General features: G+C 39.1%; 1 protein-coding gene across 2 annotated transcripts in view; it reads right to left on the bottom strand.

Annotated features, from left to right (window-relative positions):
- The window catches only part of CR1L (complement C3b/C4b receptor 1 like), a 61,341-nt gene that overhangs the window by 19,948 nt on the left and 16,278 nt on the right, over positions 1-25,115 (bottom strand). For both annotated transcript variants that reach the window (XM_053208915.1, XM_015079980.3), the window contains exons 5-12: positions 18,629-19,027; positions 16,759-16,935; positions 16,563-16,665; positions 15,198-15,283; positions 10,416-10,643; positions 7,945-8,124; positions 7,226-7,325; positions 1,844-1,929 (exon numbers count right to left, since the gene is read on the bottom strand). In XM_053208915.1, the coding sequence (XP_053064890.1) occupies positions 1,844-1,929; positions 7,226-7,325; positions 7,945-8,124; positions 10,416-10,643; positions 15,198-15,283; positions 16,563-16,665; positions 16,759-16,935; positions 18,629-19,027 (1,359 nt within the window). The remainder of the gene's footprint in view (positions 1-1,843; positions 1,930-7,225; positions 7,326-7,944; positions 8,125-10,415; positions 10,644-15,197; positions 15,284-16,562; positions 16,666-16,758; positions 16,936-18,628; positions 19,028-25,115) is intronic.

Genomic DNA, 25,115 nt, shown 5'->3' with positions numbered 1-25,115 from the left:
AAGGTACATTTCTATACGCTAAGGATGAAACATCTGAGAAAGAAATCAAGAAAAATTTCCCATTAACAATAATATCAAGAAGAATAAAATACTTAGGAATTAGTTTAACCAAGAAAATGAAAGATCTGTACAATGAAAATCACAAGACTTTGCTGAGAGAAATCAAACCAGACACAAACAAATGGAAAGACAACCTATGTTCATGGATTGGAAAAATAAATACTGTTAAAATGTCTACACTACCCAAACCCATCTATAGATTCAGTACAATCCACATCAAAATATCAATGGTATTCTTCACAGAAAATAGAAAAAAAAAACATTTCTAAAATTTGTTTGGAACCACAATGTAAAAACAAATCAAAACACTAAGACCCAGATTAGCCAAAGCGATTTTGATGAAAAAGAACAAAGCCGGAGGTACCATACATTCTGATTTCAAACTATACTACAAGGCTACAGTAATAAAAACAGTAGAGTACTGGCACAAAAACAGATACACAGACCAATAAAATAGAATAGAAAGCCCAGAATGAAATTCCTGGTTATACAGTTAATAGTTGGCAAGACAGCCAAGAGCACCACTCACAAAAATTAACTCGAAATGGATCAAAGACCTGATACTATAAGACTCCTGGCAGAAAATGAAGAGAATGCCCTTGACATTGGTCTAGGCATTGATTTTTTGGACATGACACCAAAAGCACAAACCTCAAAAGCAAAATCAACAAATGGGACTACAACAAACCTGAAAACTTTTGCACAGCAAAAGAAACAATTCACAAAATGCAAAGGCAATCTACAGAATGGGAGAAAACTTTTACAAATCATATAGCGGATAAAGGGGTTAATATCCAAAAAATATAAAGGACTCATAAAACAACTCACTAGCAAAAACCAAACAGTCTGATTTAAAAAGGGCAATCTTTAATTCCTCATGGTATACTTTTTACATTTCTTAAAAATTTATCAGACTTATTTTTAATAAGTTTTATTTCTTCCATTAGCTATTTTCCAACCATGCTGAACATTTAGATTTTTAACATTTTCCACTGTCATAAGTATTGTTGCATTGAGTGTCTGTGAACCAAAATCATGGGAAAATTCCATGATGATTTTCTTGGGATAAACTCTGGGAAATGGAATTACTAGGTCAAAGGGTATTTACATTAGGCTTTTGTATATATTGCTCATAAGCCGTCCAGAAGTTTGTGTCCACTTTTACTGCCATCAGTCCTGTGTGTTTGATCCTGACTTTCTCAGAGCCTTAATATTTTACCAATTTGCAATCGGTCATTCTTCCATGTTCCTCAAAGTTTTGGAGGTTCACTTTGCAATATCCCACTGAAAAGATGCAGGGTCAACTAATCAAGAACAAATACAACAACCTGGAAGAATTTAAATAAAGGATAAAGCGCAGAACGATCAGAGGCTTGGGGCAATTGCTAAGATTTATGAGATCTTATTTCCTTTTTCAGAGTAAAAATAATAAGAAAGGGAGTTACCTACTTCTTGGGCTTATCATATGCTACTAAGAGGCGGCAGAGACAAATTTTATTTTCTTCAATGTCTTTTAATTTAGTCATGAGGAAAAGCCTTACACTGGGAAGCATTTACTATCAAAGTAGGAAAGGAGAGCAATTTTACCTGAGTTCAGGTTCACAGTTTTAGACAAATAACCTCCTAAAATAAGGAAAAATCTGGACAACTATGTAGCATAGGACTCTGGATTTCAAATATCAGGGAGACTACTCTCTGCAAGATGGATTGGATTTCCTCTTTGTAACACGAGGCAGATATGGATGGAGCAGAGGGAATTATGGGAAAAAATACTTCAACTCACTCTTACAAATAGGTGTTTCCTTATCCCAAGTGACAGTATTGCCTGAGAGGTGACAAGCTGCAGAAGGGGAGCCAACGAGTCGATACCTAGAAGCAAAGAATGAAAAATGATTATACTCTACACTTCTTACTTAAGTCGCCATGAGAAAATAATTGCAGATAGATGTTACAAATTACAGGCAGATTAAAACAGGAGAAGTCAAGGAAGAAACCTCATCTCTATCTGCGAATTAGTCCTTTATTTCTAAGGACAAGCTTATATTCTTACTGCTTTTATCCATGTTTACTGCTAGTCCCTCCCCACTGAACACAAAAATTCCCTTCAGCGTGGGACATTTTGTACTTGTCTTTAGGGAACCTCAGGAGTTATTTTAGTCATGCGCACTTCCATCAAGGAAATGATAAGCTCCTTGATTAACAGGGAAGATGCCTTATTGAAATATTCACATCCTCTAGCACCTTGCCTAGAGATCAAGCATGTGGTACTCTAAGGACAGAAAGATGGCCTTACTAAGAAGATTCAAAAGTGAGAAGCAGGGGAAACAGCTAACCATCTTCACACCTTAAATGTAAAAGGCAGGGGTACTTAACTATTTTGCCATCAAATCACTCAAAGTAGGCCACAAAATTTGGAACATTTTGTCATCACTTATTTTTTATTGATTAGGTAACTATACAGTTACTGTAAGACATGTCACAAAGGATATCCAGCTAAACCATTCACGTGTTCCATGTACAGTAGGGTTAAACTTGATTAAGTAAAAGGTAAGGGATATAATGCAATGTCATATAATAGTGAGCAGTTACTGGAACAGCTAAGAACTTGGCTTCTTGATTACCCAAGACACGTGATCAGGACAGTAACCATTTGTAGCAGAGTCTACTGATATCTCCAGTATTTCCTTTCCTCTTCTTCATTAGTAATGAAACTGTGTGTTTTTAACTGGGCCATTGGCCACCTCATTAAAGGCTTCATTTCTCAGCTTCCCTCCAGTTGCATACAGCCATATGGCTAAGTTCTGGCTAAAGGGATGCCCCTGGAGGGTCTTGTGAAACTTCTGGAAAGTGTCTTTAAAGGAATGGGTGTTCTCTTCTTCCATTATTTCTCTCTGCTGGCTGGAGTTTGGGCCATGTGATGACACAGAGTCTCAAATAGAAGGATCCCAGGCTTATGTGGATCATGGAGCCAGGTATCAGCCTGGACTTGGAAACTTTACAGTCTTCTTTGAAGGACTGCCCCTGTTCTTAACCTCAGAGAGAAGTAAACTACTATCTTGTTTAAGCTCCTATTATTTTATTTGTTCTTTTATAGCTTAATCTAACCCTAATATATGCCAGCTCTCGCAAAAATAGTGATATAAAGATGATGGGGAGCTATGTGGGCATAGCAATGACAGTGAATACTTTTGGAGGCATATTGAGTAACTTTTGTTGACACATTGTAGACAAATTGAGTGAATTTTACTTACTGTTACTTTTCATTGATTATAGTGTAAAATCCTTTCAAATGTGCCAACAAATATTTAATCTTCAGAATTTCTTCAAAGAAACAGCTTGAGAGCCACTAGTATGTTTCCTTCCGCCTGCTTTCTGTCCTACATTTAAAAGTTGTCTTACGAGCACAACATCACGGATGTTGCTCGACTTCTGACTATAGAGGTTGCTCTTAATGTGTTCACTATGACTAAGTTAGAGAACTGGAGTAAAAAAAATGTGAAGCAGGTTCCAGCCTATGTGTGGCTGTAAAAAACAGTGAATATTTTTTAAAGTATTATAAGACACTAATATGCTACGATCGCCATTATGTTGTAATTCTTCCTGACTCGATTACCCATCTCTCTGAAACTCATAATTTTACTCAAGCCTTACTCCTTAGCTTCCATCAGCATTAGAAATTTGGGTGGCCATAAAGCGAAATGACTGTTCAAGAAGAGCCATGAGATTCCCTTCCCTATAAGCAAATATACACACTGTGAGAAGCATGCTGAGACAGGCATCGGAGAGCCCATTGCATGAGGTCAGGGATGGGATAATTAAGGGCTGGAGAGTGGTGCTCCTTCCATCCTTCCTATTTGTTCATGGACTTCTAAGTATTTGGGAGTAGAGGGAATCTATGGAGATATTCAATAGGCTGCAAATGATTAAAAGTTGCTCACAGATAGGATTCTGCAGCACAAATCATATAACAATATGATAAATCATAACAATAAATCATAACACAATTGTGTATTAAACTTTGCATCTCACAGAGAATATAAACTTTCTCTCCAGGAGCCATTTATAAAAGTTGTATCATATCACTCGGCAGAGTGTACCCCAAGAATGTGCACAGAGAAGAAATCAAAACAGCTCTACACCCTCATTATAATATAACAACACTAGGAATTAATAATCACAGAATAAACACAAAATTGAAAGTTTTGGATCTTGGTCAAAGATGAAAGTAAAACAGCCATTGCAGATTACCTATAGGATAACAATGACGCATGATCATTGAGTCATGTGCCCAAAACTCTTCAAAGTGCTTTGCATCAATTAATTTAATCTTTATTTTTTTTTAACGTTTATTTATTTTTGAGACAGAGAGAGACAGAGCATGAACGGGGGAGGGGCAGAGAGAGAGGGAGACACAGAATCGGAAGCAGGCTCCAGGCTCTGAGCCATCAGCCCAGAGCCCGACGTGGGGCTCGAACTCACAGACTGCGAGATCGTGACCTGAGCTGAAGTCGGACGCTTAACCGACTGAGCCACCCAGGCGCCCCCAATTAATTTAATCTTTAAAATGATGCTTTGAAGTGAATGTTATGCATAGCTCCCATTTTACAAAAGAGGAAACAGAGAGTTTAACAAATTTGTTCAAATTCACATGACAGATATTGAGGTTTGAGTTTGAATAATGTTAATTGGCCTTAACAGCCTGTAGTAATAAACCTTACATTATTCAGCTACTTCATTACAAATGCTGATGCAAATATTACTCTTTGAAAATTTCTAGGACACTGATGCCAAAACCGTCCTTAGAGAAATATTTAGTACTTTTGTTATTTGACAAGAAAATTTTCAAATAAATGAACACAACATTTTATATTAGATGTTTTAAAGACTATAAACATGAACATATGAAAGAAGCTGGTCTGAGGAATTACTAAAATAAATTAATAAGTAAGAAAAATGGAATATAAATGATGAATAAATCTAAGAGCCATTTCTTTAAAGTGGTCGATTGAAATAAACAGAACTTGGCCAATTGTAACCTCACAAAATGACACATCTACAAATATATATACATGAATGAGAAAGTAGTTATCATCACAGATATTAAAAAAACTCAATACTTTATCAAAATATTATATCCTCTCTATCTTAATGAAATTGAAAACATCCATGAGATGTATCAATCTAAAGGAAAAATAAAATGTATCAGGATGTATTTAAAAATAGGTAGAACAGCTGATAAACCCGTATCTGTTTGAGTGTATGTTTTTAATCTTTTTGGATATGTACCTAGGATTGGAATTGCTGGATCATATGGTAATTCTGTGTTAACTTTTGAATCACCGAACGGTTTTTCTCAGAGGCTGCACCATTTTACATTCCCAGTAGTAATCACAAGGGTTCCATTTTGTCCACATCCTCACCACACTTTTGTTTTCCATTATAGCCAGCCTATAAGGTATGGAGTGGGTTTGATATGCATTTCCCTAATGACTAATAATATTTAGTATCTGTTCATGTGTTTCCTGGACATTTGTCTGTCCTCTTTGGAGAAATGTCTACTCAAATCCCTTGCCCATTTTTAAGTTGGGTTGTTAGTTTTTTTGTTGTTTAGTTGCAGGACTTCTTTATATAGTCTGTATATCAAACCCTTATTAGAGAAATGATTTGCAAATATTCTCTCCCATTCTGTGGGCTGTCCTGTCACTGCCTTGATATGTCCCTGGTGTTGCCTGGGGCTCCCGTCATTTGAAGGACTGATGAACTAAGAAGTCAGAACTCCTTGTTGGGGGCAAGGGGTGAGCAGGGCAAAATCTATACTTTCCAGATAATGCAATTGATACTTGTGTCCAATTTAACCACCTCTCTCTTCTAAGGGTAACTGAGCTCAACTGACATGTGGGTCACATGCATATTTTCAGGTAAAAAAGGCTAGAAGACTTCATAGCAAAATATTAACTACAATGAGTAGTAGAACTGTGGGTGGTGATTTTTTTTGATCTTTGGGTTATTCGTGGCTTCCAAGTATGTCTAATGAATATATGTTCAATCCAATAAATATGTTCACTCCAATAAAATTCATTGGATTTTACAATCCAATAAAATTCTATTTTTTTCTCTGAATTTGTTGTAGCAACTGAAAATTAATACACATTCTTTAATTGCTCCCTCTAAGTTGAGGCGATGTTTCTGGCATGGTTCCCTGTGCCAAAGAAAAGTTCAGAGCAAGAACTCATTAATGATCCCGCTCTGTGCATGTTCATACTTACATTTCCCAGAGCTGCTATCACGTTAAGATTTACCCTGCAACCCCTAATTCAAGGTCCTCCAATTCAGCTATAGTGCTCGCTGATCTTAGTTAAGAACATTGCATGCACGGGGGCACGTGGGTGGCTCAGTTGGTTAAGCCTCCAACTTCGGCTCGGGTCATGATCTCGCAGAGCTTGAGTTCGAGCCCTGTGTCAGGCTCTGTGCTGACAGCTCAGAGCCTGGAGCCTGCTTCGATTCTGTGTCTCCCTCTCTCTCCACCCCTCCCCTGCTTGTACTCTGTTTTTCTCTCAAAATTAATTAAAAAAAATTTTTTTAAAAGAATGTTCCATGCATGGTACAACTAGCATTTTTCCTTTTACTCATTTAATAGACTGGTCCTTTTTATCCAGTGAATATCTTACCAGGTTTCACACATACTACCTTCCGCAGGAACCTGGTGCTGTCCTCTAGTTAAAATACAAATTGCTTGCTACTCCTTTTTTTATTTTTAGAATGTATTTTATTTTTTAAATTATTTTTTCTAAAAGTTCATTTATTTATTTCGAGAGAGGTGGGGGGAAGGGCAGAGAGAGAGAGAGAATCCCAAGCAGGCTCTGCACTGTGCCCAACACAGAGCCCAACACGACCCTTGAACCCACAGACCATGAGATACTGACCTGAGCAGAAATCAAGAGTCAAGACACTCAACCAACTGAGCCACCTGGGCATTCCAGTTGTTGCTACTTTTTTATATTCCTTTGGTCATATGCCCATGTTCAAGCTATCATCTCTATCCGGGAGTTCCTATTGACAACTTTTTGAAGTGTAGATGATAGTCTAGTGTGTCTGGTTGGGAGTAGGTCAGAGATAGCATTGTTGTTCTGAAACTCATATTCCAGGGATAGTGCTTTCAACTCACCCTTCATTACAAGAATAATTCACTGTTGATCCAAACTGGGTGTCTGTGTTTATATGTACCATGCCATTGAGGGGTTCTGGAGGAGCTCCACATGATTTTCCTACGGGAGAGAAGGAAAATTTGGGACTAGGTGTAGAGTTCAAATTACCTTTGCTTTTATGATTCAGTCTGGAGTGTAGCAGACTGAACAGTCTGTATACTTCTGATTGTTCCAAAGGATTGACCACATTGAGGAAGTGCACCAACTTCAGACTCAAGCAGCTCTGGGGCACTGCTTTTTAAAAGATGATGCCTGAATCTCCCAACAGAAGAAATATATGGATAAAGAATTGTTTTCTCATCCCACGAGCCTAAATCAAAGGCCTCAAAATTTGAGATTTCCCCTCCATCTTGGTTATTGAAGCACAGGTCACTGTGATGATCTACGTGATTTTCTTTTGTGTCCCTATTTCACTCATGTCATGGTTTTAGCCATCAAAAGTAACCTCCAGGGAATGGAAACTTCCCCTCTGATTCCTTTTGTGAGAGACATTCTTGCGAAATAAATATTGAGTCAAGATTGCAAAAACTCCAGGCAATAAGAAAGGCTGACCTACAAGTTCACCCTCCATTTAAATACCGTGGGCAAACTTAGATGTCTACAAAATTTGAACAAATTAAATGAGATCCCACAGACGCTTTGACATACATGAATTAGCTCCCAGGATGGGGTTACTCACGTCTACACGTATCTTCGGCACTGGACCAGACCAAGTTTTCTAAGCAGGTGATAGAAAACGTAGACTCAAAATACCCAGGGGAACATTTAAAAGTCAAAGATGTCCCAACTGGAAACTCAGATTCATCAGTCTGAGTTGTAGGCTTAGCAAATGGAAACTGTTTTGGGGCTTTACAGTAACCTGGAGAGCAAAACCACAGGAATACAAAAGTGAGCCGAGAAGAGATTTGTGCCCGTCCTCCTCTTTCTGTCCAGTTAAGCTGATAGATGGGTTCATGGAGACAGACTTCTAAAAATGGCAAAAGGTCTTTTTCCCCTTCAAGTTACCTTAGGATGGGGCTTTCCAGCAGCATTTACTCATCAGGAAATTTTTACTACTTGGAAGACGATTCACCTTTTTGGCCTTTTGCTCTTGTTTCACCAAAGCAAGAATTTCATTGATTTTTAAAGTTTATTCACTTATTTTGAAAGCCAGAGAGAGCACAAGCAAGACAGGGGCAGAGAGAGAGGGAGAGAGACAATCCCAAGCCAGCTCTACACCACCAGCACAGAGCCCAATGTGGTGCTCAAACTCACAAACCATGGGATCATGAACTGAGCCAAAACCAAGAGTCAGACGCGTAACCGACTGAGCCACCTGGGCACCCAAAGCAAGAATTTTAGCTAAGGATGTCATGTGTCAGGCCTATCAGACTGCCTCTGTGTAGAGTTAACCATTCATACCCTCATTTATTAGCGTTAATGTACTCATATCCATCAAGACATATTTTACCCTCTCTCTCCATTTGTTCCTCCCAACCTCATTCTCAGGGTGTCCACCATAAGTAGCTTCTCTGGCACTAAATAGCAGTCACTACTTGTAGTGGGTTGAATGATGTCCCCTGAAAAGATACATGCATCCAGGACCTCACAATGGAAACGTACTTGGAACAAGGATCTTTTCAGCTATAATTAAGGTAACAATCTCAAGATGAGATCATCCTGGATTACCAGGGTGGGCCTTCAATCCAATGACTGGTGGTGTCTATAAGAGAAACGAGAGGGACATTTGAGACACAGAGACACAGGGGAGAAGGCCATGTGAAGACAGAGGCAAAGATCAGAACGATGTGTCCACTAGCCCTGGAATGCCAGGAGCCACCAGTATCTAAGAGAGGTAAAGAAGGATTCTCCTCTAGAGTCACAGGAGGGAGCACAGCCCCACCAAAACCCTGATTTCAGAATTCTAGCCTCCAGATCAGTGAAGAGAATAAATTTCTATTGTGTTAAGCCACCTAGTTTGTGGTAATTTGTACGCAGTCCTAGGGAACGAACAGACCGCTCTTCTTCTGATGCTAAACCAGAGATTTAAGGAAAAGGACAAAACAGACGAAGCCATCAGGTAGCTTCTTTAGCATATGAAAATTCCTTTGGAAACTTCCCCTTCCCCTTCCCCTTGCCTTTACCTCCCCCCCATGCCCCCTCCACCCCCACCCATATAACCAGTCTCTCCTCAAGGTCCCGAGGCAGCTCTTTCTGCCCATGGGCCCTGTCTCCGTCCTTTAATAAAAACACCTTTTTGCGCTGGGAAAAAAAAAAAAAAAAGAAGCTATGTCTTTTTTTATGAGAGGGTATATTGTGTGCTGCATATTTCAAATAGAGTCTGACCTCAACGATCTCCTTTTTGGAGGAGACTGCTTCTGTTTGCCCATTCAATAAGCGTGCCTGGTGGCCTAGGCAACTGCTTTTAAAGAAATCTCACTAGATTCTAATGGGAAGGGGAGGGGCAGCAAAGAAAAGTTAAACGCGTTTTATCATGTGTTGCCTTTTCTCATCGGATTGCTTTTCTCTGTCATGTGGTATCCCAAGTCTGGTGCCACCTCCCTGTGTACCCTGCTTCTGTCTTGGGAAGGCCTACAGTCAGTCCTCAAGAACCAGGTAATTTTCAGTCCTTCAGAAGAAACAGCCTCTTCCTTTCCATACTCTTTTCCTTGAGCTGATCTTTCCTTGCTTCTAACTCTCAGAACGGGTAAGTTCAAGGGCAAAGATTAAGGTGGGCCCCACAAGCCAGCGGACAGAGGGGCATACTTTGAGTCAAGGTCTTAAGCTACAAAAGTAGAGTCTCTTTGGTCACTTAGCCTATTTGGCATAGGACCGGCTAAAGCCTTAGCTAAATAATATCCATATTGCCAGTTTTGCAGACGATGAACTTGCGGGGAGTGTTTGGCAATCATCTGCCATTGGTTACTGTTCATAGCCAGTTGTTTTCATGTCCTCTCCAGTGAATACGTTTTTCTTCTTGATCTTCCCCTCCCCGTCCCTCTCCCTTCTTACCCCACTCTGCTCACCACTGCACCAGCAAGAAGAGTTTTAGAACTTTGACGCTTCCACTTATGACAAAGTTGAACTCACAAGCACACACCATAATCTTAGAGACATATGAAGGATCTGAGCCTGATATTCTGAAGCCACTTGGGGTACGTGGGTACTGACCAGCAGGACCAGCAAGTTCACAGTAAGGGGCAGGGCCGCTCCAAATCCCATTCCCTTCACCGTCGCTTGTGCAGCGGATGGTGCTCTCCCCGACGAGGTTGAAGGTCATCCCTCTGGCCGAGCGGGGGTCACACATATAAGTAATTTCCTCTCCATAGGGAACGTCTCCCTGAGGAGTTCCGGTGTGGTTCCCATTAAGGATAGATGGAGGGCTTGGACAAAAGATTTCTAGAAGGAACACAAGAGCTATAAGTTACATCAAAATGTTTACATTTTAACCCGAGTTGATTCTACAATTATGGGATGCTGTAACTGTGTAGCCAATTAAATGATTAAACTCTCAGGGAGAGTATAAACCATAAAATAAATATATTAGGCCACTGTTGAGATGCTTCCAAATGAAATGACACTGAAACCAATGTTTATTATTACAACGTTCAGGAGGGACTTAATCATCCTGAACTCTTTGAAGACGTAAAACTTCTGGATAATTGAGAGCTCATTCTTTTAAAATAGACAAAAATCTTAACCACATTGACAAGACAGGCATTCATTTAATAAGAAACAGGAATTTTTTTGAGGACCTACTGTACATCCCCTACTATTTTAAGTTCAAGATAGACCAAATCTTTTAACATCGAGGCTCTTCATCCCAGAGAAATCTTTCAAAATATATTATACATTTACTATCTATCACTGATTTAATCTTTTCTTGATGACTTGAGGCTGTTAGGCTCCAAAGCAAAATGAATGGTTGTAGTAACGCCATCATAATGAAATGAAACATCCCAATGCCCCTGTGCATGCTCCAGAAGACTCAGAAATATTTCACGACTTTGAGATACTTATTGGTTTCTACAGGGGTTTTTGTTTGTTTGTTTGTTTTTATTCGTTTTTGTTTTCAATTTTTTAATGTTTTTATTTTTTTGAAGGAGAGAGAGCTGGGGAGAAGCAGAGAGAGAGAGGGAGACACAGAATCCAAAGCAGGCTCCAGGCTCTGAGCTGTCAGCACAGAGCCTGACGCGGGGCTCAAACTCACAAACCGTGAGATCATGACCCAAGACGGAGTCTGGACGCTCAACCGACTGAGCCACCCAGGCGCCCTGTGTGTTTGTTTTTAAATAACGATCTGGAGAAGCTCCTTTCCCCTTCTGCTTTGATCTATATTTGGGAAGATGATACTCTTGAAAGGATTATGGATAAACTAATCAAAGGTGGACTAACCTAACCAACGTTTGTCCTCTAGCAAGTGATTTTAGCTGTATCTGGCTTCTTGGGAACATTGTTTTCTTTCTTTCATGCTTCTTAATTAACTATATTCCAGGAAAGTTAACATTTTCAAATAGCTGGCTTCCAAATATGAAGGATATAATGATCAAGTTTCGTTATATAAATACAAAAGTTCCAAACAATTTTAGAGCAAAACATTCATTTGAAAAAAAAAATTCTACTGTAAACATATTTTTCAATAGTTATGATCAGAAGGTGAAGCAACATCCTGTTTGTCTTAGTGAAGAAGTAAATGGGCAGACTGAATATATTCATAGTATTTCTGTATTTAACACATTATATTTCTGTCCTCTTAAAAACAAAAACTAGGGCGCCTGGGTGGCTCAGTCGGTTGAGGGTTTGACTTCGGCTCAGCTCATGATCTCATGGTTTGTGAGTTTGAGCCCCATTTCGGGCTCTCTGCTGTCAGCACAGAGCCTGCCTCAGATCCTCTGTCTCCCTCTCTCTCTGCCCCTCTCCTGCTTGAGCTCTCTCTCTCAAAAATAAACATTAAAACACACACACACACACACACACACACACCAAAACCAAAAAACTAGCTCCCTTCATCCCACTTCCCTGTGCAGCAATAATCCCATTTCTCTACTCCTGTGACACCAGGACTCCTCTGAGATGTGGTCTATGGTCTGCCCTTCCTTCCCTTCATTCCCCCTTGAACTCATTCCAATCAGAACATTTGTCACAATTCCACTGAAACTCCTTGTTGAGGCCAACTGGTACCTTCAAGTCATTATACCCAATAATAATTTTCCACCATCTTATTTGACCTCTCTGGAGAATCTCACCTCCTTCAGAGAATTTTCTCTTGGCTTCTAAGATATATCACCCTCCTGTTTCTCTGTCTCCCTCTCTCTCTCCCTGGGTACGGTTGACCCACATAGTGACTGGACAACCCTATCCCTTCCCATATCTTACACTCTGCTCTCCACAAGTGAAGCTCCTGTATGTCCGCACCCATCGCCATTACAGTATCATTGACTGTGTTCCTTACGTTACATCTTTTGTTCCCGTGACGTACTCGTTCTATAACCGGAAGCCTGTACCTCCTCCTTTCCTGGTTTTTCTCTTAATATACTGGCTGCTTCTTCATCTCTTTTGTTGATTCAGTCTCACCTTTCCAACTTATTAGTGTTGGATTTACAAGGCTCAGCCCACGCATCCCTTTTCTGGCCCCATTCCCCCCCTCGGTGATCTCACTGAATTTCTATTTTAAACTCGGTTTCTTGGGGCGCCTGGGTGGCTCAGTTGGTTAAGCGTCCAACTTCGGCTCAGGTCATGATCTCACGGTCCATGAGTTCGAGCCCCGCGTCGGGCTCTGTGCTGACAGTTCAGAGCCTGGAGCCTGCTTCGGATTCTGTGTCTCTCTCTCTCTCTGCCCCTCCCCTGCTCATGCTCTGTCTCAAAAATAAAAACATTTAAAAAAAAACTCTGTTTCGAAACCATCGGCAAATTGTGTCATTTCACCTTTCAGAATATACCCAGCCTGTGACCACTTCTTACCTCTTCTCCCACTGCTATCCAACATCTGTGGTTAGATCTGTGTAACAGCCTTCCAACTTATACCCTCAGCCATCCCCCTACATTTCCTTGGCTGCATCTCCCTTTTGGGCCCTCAGCTGCTTTCTCATTTGGGAATGCTGATTGACACCCCTGTCACCTCCTTTTCTAACAGTACTGGCTGTCTCAGCCCCCTGTAAGTGAGGGGGAGATAGGGGCTCTCGCACATTACGTAGAGGTCACAGTAACTCCCACATCCAAGCCAACATGACTGGGATCCATGGCCACTCTGGCTCCTTCCACCACTTCTGGTCTTAAATGGAGCAGGTCATGGGCTCCGGTGTCTTCAGAGTTTGTCCAGAGGGATGAGATAATACAGCGTAGAAACAAGGGCCTTAATACCCTTGGGATAAACAGGAGACAAGAGACAGGGAAGATCCAGCAAATAAACTGCTCATTCTTTCTCTTTCTACTAGACAGTTCTGGTTTCACAGAACCTCTTCAGGGATGTGTTATTTGAGCCAACAGCCAGCTGGTTTTTTTGTTTGCTTGTTTTGGTAAAGCTTACGGCCACCTCAGCAACACAACATATTTTATTTATCAGTTTTTCTTTCCTTCCTGCACCCTTTTTTCCTTCTTCACTCTTGTTGCTCCAGAACGGCACCCTCTAATAGAGCATGACAATTTATGCTTTGCCTCCAACACTGTTTTCCGGGGACTCTCGATCTAAGGTACGTTCCTTCCAACTGAGTCCTCTCTAGAGTAGCCAAAGTGATATCATTAAAAATAAATTCCATCATGTTACTTTTCTACTTACAATGCTCCAGTGGCTTTCTATCTTGCTCAGAATGAAAACCCACGTTGTTACGGGATGTACATTTACCGCTCTTTTATCACCTCTGACTACTCCTCTATTTGCTCGCTCCGTATCAGCCATATCGGCTTCTGAGAACATGTCAAAAACAGGTTTGCCAAAGAAAATGCCGGGAACGTGTCTGCCTTGGGCCTTTATACCATCTGTATGGGAAGTTATTCCTCTGTCTATGTCCATTGGTAGTAACCACTTTCCATCAATACTCAAATGTCACTTTCTCAGTGAGGATTCTCATCATCACCTTATTTTACTTATTTATTATTTTTAAATGTTTATTTATTTATTTTGAGAGAGAGAGAGAGAGAGAATGAACAAGTGACGAAGTGCCAGAGGGAAAGAGGGAGAGAGAGAATCCCAAGCAGGCTCCATGCTGTCTAGTGCAGAACCTGACGTGGGCTCAGTCTCACAAGCCATGAGATCACGACCTGAGCTGAAACCAAGAGTCAGATGCTCAACTGACTGAGGCACCGAGGTGCCCCTCTATAATCACCTTATTTTAAATGGAGACTTTATTCTTTTCCTGGCATTCCTTATCCCCCTTCATATAACCGTTTTATTGCATCACTCTGTTTTTTTTTTCTTAATAACACTTGGCGTTATTTGAAATCATCTATTTATGCATTTGCTTGTTATTTTCTTTGTCTTTCCTTCTGCACAAGAATATAAACAACACGAAAGCAGGGTCCTAGTCTTTCTTGTTGACAGGTATATTCCTAGTGTCTAGAAGACTGGTTGTTGGCACATAGCAGGTGCTCAAAAATTTTTGTGGAAAGAATGAGGACAGGAATGAATAGATGATTGAAGGAAGGACAGAAAAGCGGAAGCGGGAGTATCATTTTTGACAGGAAAAAGAGCCCAGGCCTTAAATTTCTCTCCATCTGTGAAGCATGTCTTTCCACCTGTAGCACAAAGGATGCTCGTAAACGTTTATAGGATGGTATCCAAAACACATGATGCGCAGATTTATTTCCCCCAGAAACAATCCTTGCAACAAAGAAATATTTCAATCAAAAGTGAAGATAAACAGAGGGGCAAACGTTAGATAATTTTACAGGCAAAGCACATTGAACAAACAAACAAGGAGGAAGGTGCAGACCTGAACAGATATCCCTTGTACTCACGCTCACACACAGGAACACTGTTGTTCCAAAGGCTTTTCATTTCAACCAAGGTACAGTAACTAGCAGAACTTCCCTTTAAACGGAACCTGAGGAACAAAAGCAGTAGTGACTGGGCAAGCGCACATGTCTCTCTCCCCTTCACTGACAGATCTCAGCTTCTGTCCTTCTGCTGAAATACAGTTTCGTTCCTAAGTTAAACCCCAGGTGAAAAAGTTCCGCTCATTTGTTTTCTCAGCTGATAGAGGGACTGACACCAAGACGTCTGGAGAGATTGCAGTTTCCAGTGAGGACAGAGCAGTAACAACTGTCCCTGGTCCTCAGCCTTCAGGAGGTCATCTGCCCCTGACTGCCCTCGGACAGCTCCCTATTTGTCTCTGTAAGGAACTTTGTCCTCTAACGCAACCCGTAGCCCTTTCCTTTCTTACTGGACCAGGAGGGAAACAACTTCCAATTCAAGTTAGCAAAGAGAAAGGCATCAGAGACTGCCCTTTTTTGCCAACACATTCGGAATGTTCCCGAATGACACTTGTGGCATATCCAGATTATTGATGAGAAAACCAAATTATCTAGGAAAAATAAGAAAAGGTGAAAAGAGAGGATTCTTTGGAGGACAATCATCCCCAAACATCTGGCTTATTGTTGGACCAATAGCTGCCTGAGTTGCCTCCAGGTGTTTATTGGGTGACAGATATTTGATGCCTGATGAAGGGCCCTTGGAATGTACTGACAACAACATGCTTTTTACCTGTCAGCGGTGTGGGAACATAATACCAAGATCACTTACAGTCACATAAAGAGTTAATGACATTGCTTGGAACATGAACATCAGTCTTCATGCTCCTGCAACACAGCCTAATCCTAATCAGATGACATATAATTAGATTTAAAAATACTCCCATTTACTCTTTCATTCCTATTCCACATTTCACTACTGACTGGTTTCAAATTTTCTTGAAACAGTCCCTGCATGTCACTTATCTTATAAGTAACTTTCTTTTCTATATCAAACTTTTTTAAAACAACCCCTCTGCAATATTTCTCCCTTGGCGCCTACAAATTACTTTTTATTCATACGTGTAATAAATAGGCATCAGTAGTAATAAATAGTTTCACTTCAATAGTCAAGATCTGTTGTTATACTTCTGCTGTTCAGTATATTTTACTGTTCTTCCTTTTTAAGCATCGGTTCATGGTTCTATGTGGTTGCTACAATACTTCCCAATCGTTGCCTCAAATACTAGTCTTTTTGGTACTTCTGTTCCATTAGACAGCTTGCTTTTTGGATAAACCCCCACTGCCCAGGGCGCCAGCATATTAGCATCCAGAACTGAGTCCCTGGTCTCCATGCCAGGTCATCATACTCACCCCTCATTGCAAATGAAGGACACTTTTGCCCCAAGCTGGAAATTAAGTGGAAAGAGCACACGACCGTTAGGGAGTTGGTCCAGGAAGTCATCACATGATTTCACTAGGAAAACAACAACAACAACAACAAAGAGGTAAGACTGCCTCTGTGAAGAACAAGAAGACTGATCTGCAAACCAGAGGAAACCGCAGGTACCTGCACATGTAGGGGCTGCTGGGCTCCAGTTTCCCTGGGGCGTACAGCGCACAGAAGCAGTCCCTCTGAGATCATAGCCCGGCTCACAACTGTAGAATACTTCCTGCCCAGGGGAAAAACTGTCCTTGTCGCTTGGGGTGGGCTTACCATGCAGAATTTCTGGAGGCGGTGCACATACTGTGGAAAGAACACGTGCAAAGTACCAGTCATTTATGGAGAAATATCTTTTGCTAAATTCTAACCCTTCTGAGGAGTCAGAGACACAGTTAAAGGGGTTTGGTGTTATAAGAAGGGAAATCAAACGATACTCTAGCCCCCTCCTTTTACTGATATGGAAGTTAAAAATATGGAGATGTAGCCGAAGACCTCACAGCTAGTCAGAAGCAGATAATTAGAGCCAAGTTCTCCCCAGCACAAGGTGAAATATATTTACAAGTCCCTTCTTCTAGTGCTGGCTATTCAAGATGGAGTTATTAGTATTGGTGGGGTTCTCCACCCACATATTTGCTAGAACGGTGATCCAATTTACAGGCTCATCTTTCAGAGGAGAGGGCTGCCTGAGCCTAAATCTATTTAATAGGTTTCCCATGTCTTTTACTGTACTCCTATGATCGAATGTAGTAATCATTCATATTTATATCACTTTGTCTGTTTGTCCTTCCAGCTTTCAGTGGTTGTACAAGGCTGGTGTTAGTTGGCATAAGAATGGTAAAGTCCGTCTTTGTCCCTACGTATCAGCCACAGCATTTACCCATCCACTCCTAAGGCAGCTATTGTGGCATACAAGGCCATTGAGATAAGCCACTGAGAACAACATCCACTCAATAAATCCATCCTTGTAACGAGAGGGCATATTGCTTAAAGAGTATTTGACTCAAGGTCTGGCTACCTCCATTCATAGCCCTCTTCGTGCTCAAGGCATCTGAACTCATTTGCACTTCAACCTAATCTATATCCAATTAACAATGAGGGAAAATCTGTTTGGCTTTAAGCAACTTTCACTCTCAACTTGAGATTCCTAATGATAAAATGTAGGAAATGGACCAGAACAAACTCTAAGGTCTTGGCCACTGTTCTGAGGCTATGATATCTGTCTTCATAAGCCAGTTTCTTATTTTCTGGGAGAGATGCTGACAGAAGTATAACTAGGACCAGAGAACTCAGGCCCTGGAGTCTGACCCATTTGCTTCCATTCCTGGGTACTCCACTTAATAGCACATGATCTGGACGGTTTACTCAACTTCTGAAATACCAAACAAACTTCACTGCCATATGGATATAAGATAGCCCTATTGTAAAGGAGTGTTGTGAAGGGTAGATGAGATCATGCATTTAAGGTGCTGATCGCAGGGGCGCCTGGCCGGTTGAGCGTCTGACTTCGGCTCAGGTCCATGATCTCACAGTTAGTGGGTTCGAGCCCCGCATCAGGCTTTGCACTGACAGTGCAGAGCCTGCCTCGGATGCTCTGTCTCCCTCTCTTTCTGCCCCTTCCCTGCCTGCTCTCTCAAAAATAAATAAAGACTAAAAAAATTGGAGTGCTTATGACACAGCTGACTAGAAAGTCCACCTCAGTTTTCAATATATTTGAGAGATACTGGAGCTGGTATTTCGCCTGGAGACGTGCTCAATAAGAGAGTCTCAAATGTCTCCTTCCTTGATTAACTAAGCTCCTGCTTTCAAAACAAAGGCGCATATACATAAGTGCACACACACATACATGCACACGCCCACTTTCTTAATTTCATGCTCCATCTCCCCAAATTGACCCACACTGCTTCCCACGCATCCTCCCCCGGAACAAACACTAATCTCCCATCCTTTTACAACTCATGCCATTTGTAGGCCCCTTCAAAGCCTCAGTCAGACTCACGCCTAGAGCAGCTTGGCAGCTGTGGCTCCCATCTGTTTCGAGGTTGGCATTTCACACTGGAGGGTCCTTTCATGTCAAAGCCGGACTCACACATAAACACCACGATTTCATTTAAGGAATATAAGGTTTTGCGCTCAGATACTATTATTGCATTTTCAATTTCCGGAGGTGTGCATTTATTAGGTATAATGCACTGAGGGGGAGGGCCGCTCCATGTGCCGACGCGGTTGTCTTTGCTGGTGCAATATATTGATGGCTGGCCCACAAGCTCAAACGGCTTTTTCCCTCTCTGTGCAGAATTGCAGCGATAGGTCACCACCGTCCCGTATGGAAAATATTCTCTGTTGATGCTACTGAAACTTCCATTGGCAATGTTTGGGGGCGGCCCACAAGGAATTCCTGGGAAAAGAGACAGTGACTTAAATAATAGTGAATTAAAATAACTAGTCAGAGATCCAATGAGTATAACTCTTTTTACATTTGCTATTTGCTTTTGATCTTTCCTCACATGTGGGTATGTTTTTACAAAGTCATAATTTATTTTTAATTTATTTTTTAATATGAAATTTATTGTCAAATTGGTTTCCATACAACACCCAGTTTTCATCCCAACAGGTGCCCTCCTCAATGTACAAAGTCGTCATTTAGGTGGGCATAATAAATAGCATGCGTACTGCCTTTCTTACAGTATTTCCTATAAGCATACGCATTTTTAATATAATTCACATTCCTTTCATTTTAAACAGCTCTTTGATCATTTTATTTTACCATACTTTACACAGCTTTCCCCTACTCTTTTCCATTTTCCTTCTTAATTTTCATTTTTGTTATTAGCTCAGTAAAGCTTTAAAAAAATTTAAAAAAAACCCTTGCTAAAAGAAAAAAATGTAAGGGAAGAGAAACAACGCAGATATACAACAGTGGGAAATAGTATTAAATATATTTGCATATATATGAGAAATTTATAAAGCTGTAGGCTAATATATGTTAATTAAACATTTTGAAAATCTAAATGATATAAATGGAAATGTAAATTACCAATATGCATTCAAGAAGATATAGAAAGCTAGAATGGGCAAAGAAACTTGTAAGAATAGAAGAAAATATTTTACATAAAAATGCTATCAAGTTACTTTCAGGTAATATGTACTTTCAAATGTAATTTCAAATTTTTCACAAGATGTAGAAAATAGAAAACTTACCAACTCATTTCATCAAGCCTGAGTTTGGTATCACAACATGATACCCATGTAAAAGGGATCATATATTAGTTCATAAAAAAAAAAAAAAACAACTCGCAATACAGTTGAAAATCTAGAAGTAGGACATAGTACATTGTACGACTATAATACTATATAACTAGAACGAAGTAACTTTAGCCAAAACTCCAAAACACTTGAAATTAAAAATAAAAATTCTTAAGAAGGATACTCCTTCTGATAAGGGTAACCTTAACAATTTAAATCAAACATCATTCTACCCTTCCATTCTCCCCCCCCCAAGAAAGACTATAAATGCTGGATAAAATATAAACTATGTCTGTGGATGTATCAGAAAGCAATGAACTAGTGAAGCATTACCAGACCATAATCTGATAGAAGATAAAAAGCTGGGTAAGAGGCATTTAGGCTGCTGTTCTGCGGGAAGGATAGCTGAATCAGGAGGGGGGATCTGAGTGCTGAGCAGACTTTGATAGTCTCAAGGAGTCAAGGAACTAAAGTGGAATCCAGATCTTGCAAGGTGGAAGCCTTGGTAATATCTTCTGCTGTATACTTATAGGGACCTCAAAGAAATAGGCCTTGGGAATCAAGATTACTGGAGTTGTTCCTCAAGTACTGTGGGTGGCCTAGAAAAATAACAGTTTCTGAAATTGAATGAAAGTGGTCCCAGACTGCTAGGTCCCCAGGTTTCTGGAAGAAATAACAACAACAAAAATCCTTCCTGAAGAAGGCTCGTTTTCTAAGACCTTGAATTTATTTGTACAGAGAAAGGTTCTCAAGTATAATTCCTGACATACAATCAATGAGATACTTAATGAGATAAAATACTTAATGAGTACTTAATGAGATAAAATAACATGAATAAGAAGCAGCATAATCACTGACAATAGAAACTGAACTGTTAGGACCCCAGCTATTGGAATTTTCACTCACAGATTTAAGATAATTATGTTTATCTATTCAAAGGTAAAATATACGAAACCCAAACTTTTGGTAAGAACAAGAAACAATTAAAAACAACAGGGAAAATTTTGAAAGGAATCAAATAAAAGTTGTTGTCATTGTAAAATACAGTTACTGAAATTAAGAATCTGATGGAATTAACAGCAGGTGGGACACAGTTGAATAAAGATCAATGAATTGGAAGCCAGGACTGAAGAAAATATCCGGAATAAAACACAGAGACACAGAAGGATCAGAAATACATAAAAAAGAGTAATAGACTTATAGGATAGAGGGATAAGGAAGGCCTAATGCATGTTTAAGTGAATTCCGATAATGAGAGGAGAGCAATAACACAGGGCGTGAACATTTGAAGAAGTAATGGCTGAGAATTTTCCAAAACCAATAAAAGACATCATTAAACCTACAGATTCAAGAAGCCATAAAACTCAAACAATACAAATACTAAAAAAAAAAAAAAAGGAAAAACTTTACCTAGACACATCATAGTAATATTGTAAAAAAAAAAAAAATCAAGAGCAATCGATTTTAAAAGAAGCCAGAAAACAGGGGTGATAACTTTTAAGAAACCAGGCCTAGAAAAATATTTAAAGAATCTATTGCCAGAAGACCTACAATACAAAAATGCTAAAAGATAATTTTTTAGATTGAAGGAAAATAGTGTCATAAAGAACTGACGGAACTGAAATTTGGAGGAAGTGTAGCAGAAATAGTTAATAGATGGAGGAGTATAAATACTCTTTTTATAAAAACAACAATAATGTCTTGTGAGATCAGTGTAAAAGCACAAAAACTGACACAATGAAGGAGAAATAGGATCCGATCGTCTCATCAGATGAACAGTGATAAATTAGAATACACATTCGTGATAAATCTTTTAGCAAGTTAGGTATAAAAAGCAACTTCCTTAATCTGATAAAGAATATCTCCCTAAAACCTTCTGTAAACATCATGCTTTATAATGACTATTAAAAAAACCAATATTAAAAAACCAATATAATGACTATTAAAAAACCTGGGTGGTTCAGTCCGTTAAGCATCTGACATAGGCTGAGGTCATGATCTCACAGTCTGTGGGTTCAAGCCCCACGTCAAGTTCTGTGATGATAGCTTGGAGCTTGGAGCCTGCTTTGGATTCTCTCTCTCTCTCTCTCTCTCTCTCTCTCTCTCTCTCTCCACCTCCCCCACTCACACTTTGCCTCTCTTTCTCAAAAATAAATAAACATTACAAAAAAAATTTTTTAAAAACCCGGTATCTTCTCTTCCATTCAACATTGTACTGGAGGTTCTAGCCAACGCAGTAAAGCAAGAGAAATAAAAAGCTACAAGAAAGGAAAAGATTAAAAAAATAGGATAATTATTTACCAATGACATGATTATTTATACAGCATATCCAAAAGAATATACAGATAAACTACTGCGTTTCTAAGTAAATTTAGCAAGATTGTTGGTTCCAAAGTCAAATGATTGCGTGTTTAAGAAACAATTAGAAAATGTTACATTTTTCAATGTTACATATCTATGTTTACATTATTTTCTATAATGTAAATAGGCAAATATTATTAAGATTTCAAAAATTTCAAAAATTCATGTTCATGAATTTAAAATTAAGAAATGTAAGTGGCCCACAATTGCATTTGCTGAGTCAATAGAAACCCAATGCCAATTCAAGTAGTATTCTTTTTGTGGAAACTGACAAGCTGGTTCTAAATTTTATATGGAAATGCAAAGGGCCAAGAATCACCAAATAAATCTTGGAAGAAGTACATGGCAGAGGATATGCCACCAGATATCAACTCTTATTAGAATACTGTAGTAAGAATACTATAGTAATGAATACTATAGTAATGAAATACTATAGTAATGAAATACTATAGTAATGAAAACTATAGTAATGAAAATAGCACAGAACCTCTCTGAAATGAGACCCACATATAATGACACCTGACACAGATATTAAACTATTGTATGGTGATATACAAAAATGTTTTTTTAATGGTTTTTAAAATCAGTAATATTAGATGAATTGCCTACCCATTAGGAAAAAAACAAACAAAAACACATACAAAAAAGGAAATACATTCCTTGACCATACTTCACACCACACAAAAAATAAATTTGAGGTGAATCATAAACTTAAGAGATAAAATGATAGGCAAAGCTTCCTTACATAGAACAGAGAAAGTGGTGGGGCGCCTGGGTGGCCCATCTAGTTGGTTGAGCATCCAACTCTTGATTTAGGCTCAGGTCACGATCCCAGGATTGTGGGGTCAAGCCTCATGTCAGGTTCCATATTGAGTGTGGAGCCTGCTTAAGATTCTCTCTCTCCTTCTCTCTCTGCCCCTTCCCCACTCATACTTGCTCTCTCTCTCTCAAAAATAAAAAATAAAAACATTAAAAAAAAGAACAGAGAAAGTAGTGACTAGAAAGGAAAAGATTTATTAAGTCTTATTAAAAAACACTATAAAAATGTATACCTTCTATCATCAAAAGACATCATTAAGAAAGCAAAAGGACCAATTTTAGCCTGGAAGAAAATGTGTTTTGTTTATTGTGTTATGTTTATTGTGTATAAAGAATTGCTCCAAGACAATAAAAAGGATACACAAACTAGCAAACATCGGGTGAAATTTTTGACCAGGCACTGCACAAAGATATGAAAAGGTGCTCTGCATCATCAGTCATTAGGAAAATGCAAATTAAAGCCACAGTGAGCCCCTAGAATCGCTGAAATTTAAACAATTGATAACTATCAAGTTGACAAAGATATTGAGCAGCTGGACTTTTCATCTGATTTCAGTAGAAGTGTAATGTGTACAACCACAGTATGAAATCTTTCGGCAGTATCTATTAAGACTGGCTATGTTCATACTCAACAATTCCACTTATGTAAATATAAACACTATATAGATGTGCATATATATATATATAAAGATTTGAAAATTTATATTTGCATATATATGGATATTTATTGCATATGCACATGCATAAAGTACTGCTGATATATAAACAGCTGAGTTTACGAATTCATTGTTAAGTTCTTACAATGAAATACATACAACAATAAAAAAAAGATCCAATTAATCCATATACAACAACATGGATAAATCTCCTACATATAACACTCAACAGAAGTTGGACACAAAAGAGTACATGCTTTTTGATTCCTTTAACAGAAAATTCAAGACGGGGCAAACTAATCCTTGTGATAGAAGCCAGAATAATGGTTATTTGGGAAAGATGAGCACTGAGGAAGAGCATGGGGAAGCTTCTGATGTGCTGTACCTTATTTGAATGCTATTAATGTGAGTGTGTTCACTTTGTAAAGATTCATTGAAGTGAATAATTACTACTGAGCACTTTATATATATGTAGTAATATATAAATATATGTCTTTCAATAAAAAGTCTAGATGGTGTGAAAAAATTGTTGCAAAAAAGACCTTCCAGGGGAGTCGGGCAGGGGGATGGGTTAAGTAGGTGATGGCTATCAAGGAGGGCACTCTTTGTAATGGGCACTGGGTGTTGTATATAAGTGATGAATCACTCAATTCTATTCCTGAAGCTAATATTACACTATATGTTAGCTGGCTGGAATTTAAATAAAAACTTGGAGATTTAAAAAAGGAGAAGAAAAAAAGAACTTCCAGCAACATAAACTATAGGCAATAGGGCTTTATTGGTGAGTTTTTTTTCGAATATCTAAGGAAGAAATAATGCCTTAAAGGGAAACAAATCTATGGAACACGATCAGATGGCTTTATGAGTCTGTTGTAAGTTTGATACCAAAACCTCATAAGGACATGAGAAAAATATTTCATTTTTTTTCTCACAGGAGAAATGAAATGGGAAAAATATTACATGGGATATTTAAGTCATGGGAAAAATATTACAGTCTGATCCCTCTAAAAAACATTAGGGATGGGGTGATAAAAGTGTTCTAGAATGAGTGGTGCTGGTCGCACAACCTTATGAATATACTAAAAATCATTACAGTGTATCCTTTAAAAGAGTAACTTTATGATATGTAAATTATATCTCAAAAACATCTAAAATACATTACAAAAGCACATTAAACAACATACAAAAATTATAAAATATTTTGTCAAGTTGATGTATTCCAAGAATATAAAATTGGAATTCAAAATCAGTTTGTCTTTCAAAAAGAAATTAAAACTATTCATTACATTAAGAGAGTAACGGAGAGGGGCGCCTGGGTGGCTCAGTCGGTTGAGCATCCGACTTCAGCTCAGGTCATGATCTTGCAGCTTGTGGGTTCGAGCCCCGCGTCGGGCTCTGTGCTGA

Source organism: Acinonyx jubatus, chromosome E4 (assembly GCF_027475565.1).
Source record: "Acinonyx jubatus isolate Ajub_Pintada_27869175 chromosome E4, VMU_Ajub_asm_v1.0, whole genome shotgun sequence".
Taxonomy (NCBI): domain Eukaryota; kingdom Metazoa; phylum Chordata; class Mammalia; order Carnivora; family Felidae; genus Acinonyx; species Acinonyx jubatus.
Note: the sequence above shows the minus strand (reverse complement) of the source record. Positions and strands in the feature narration are given on the sequence as shown.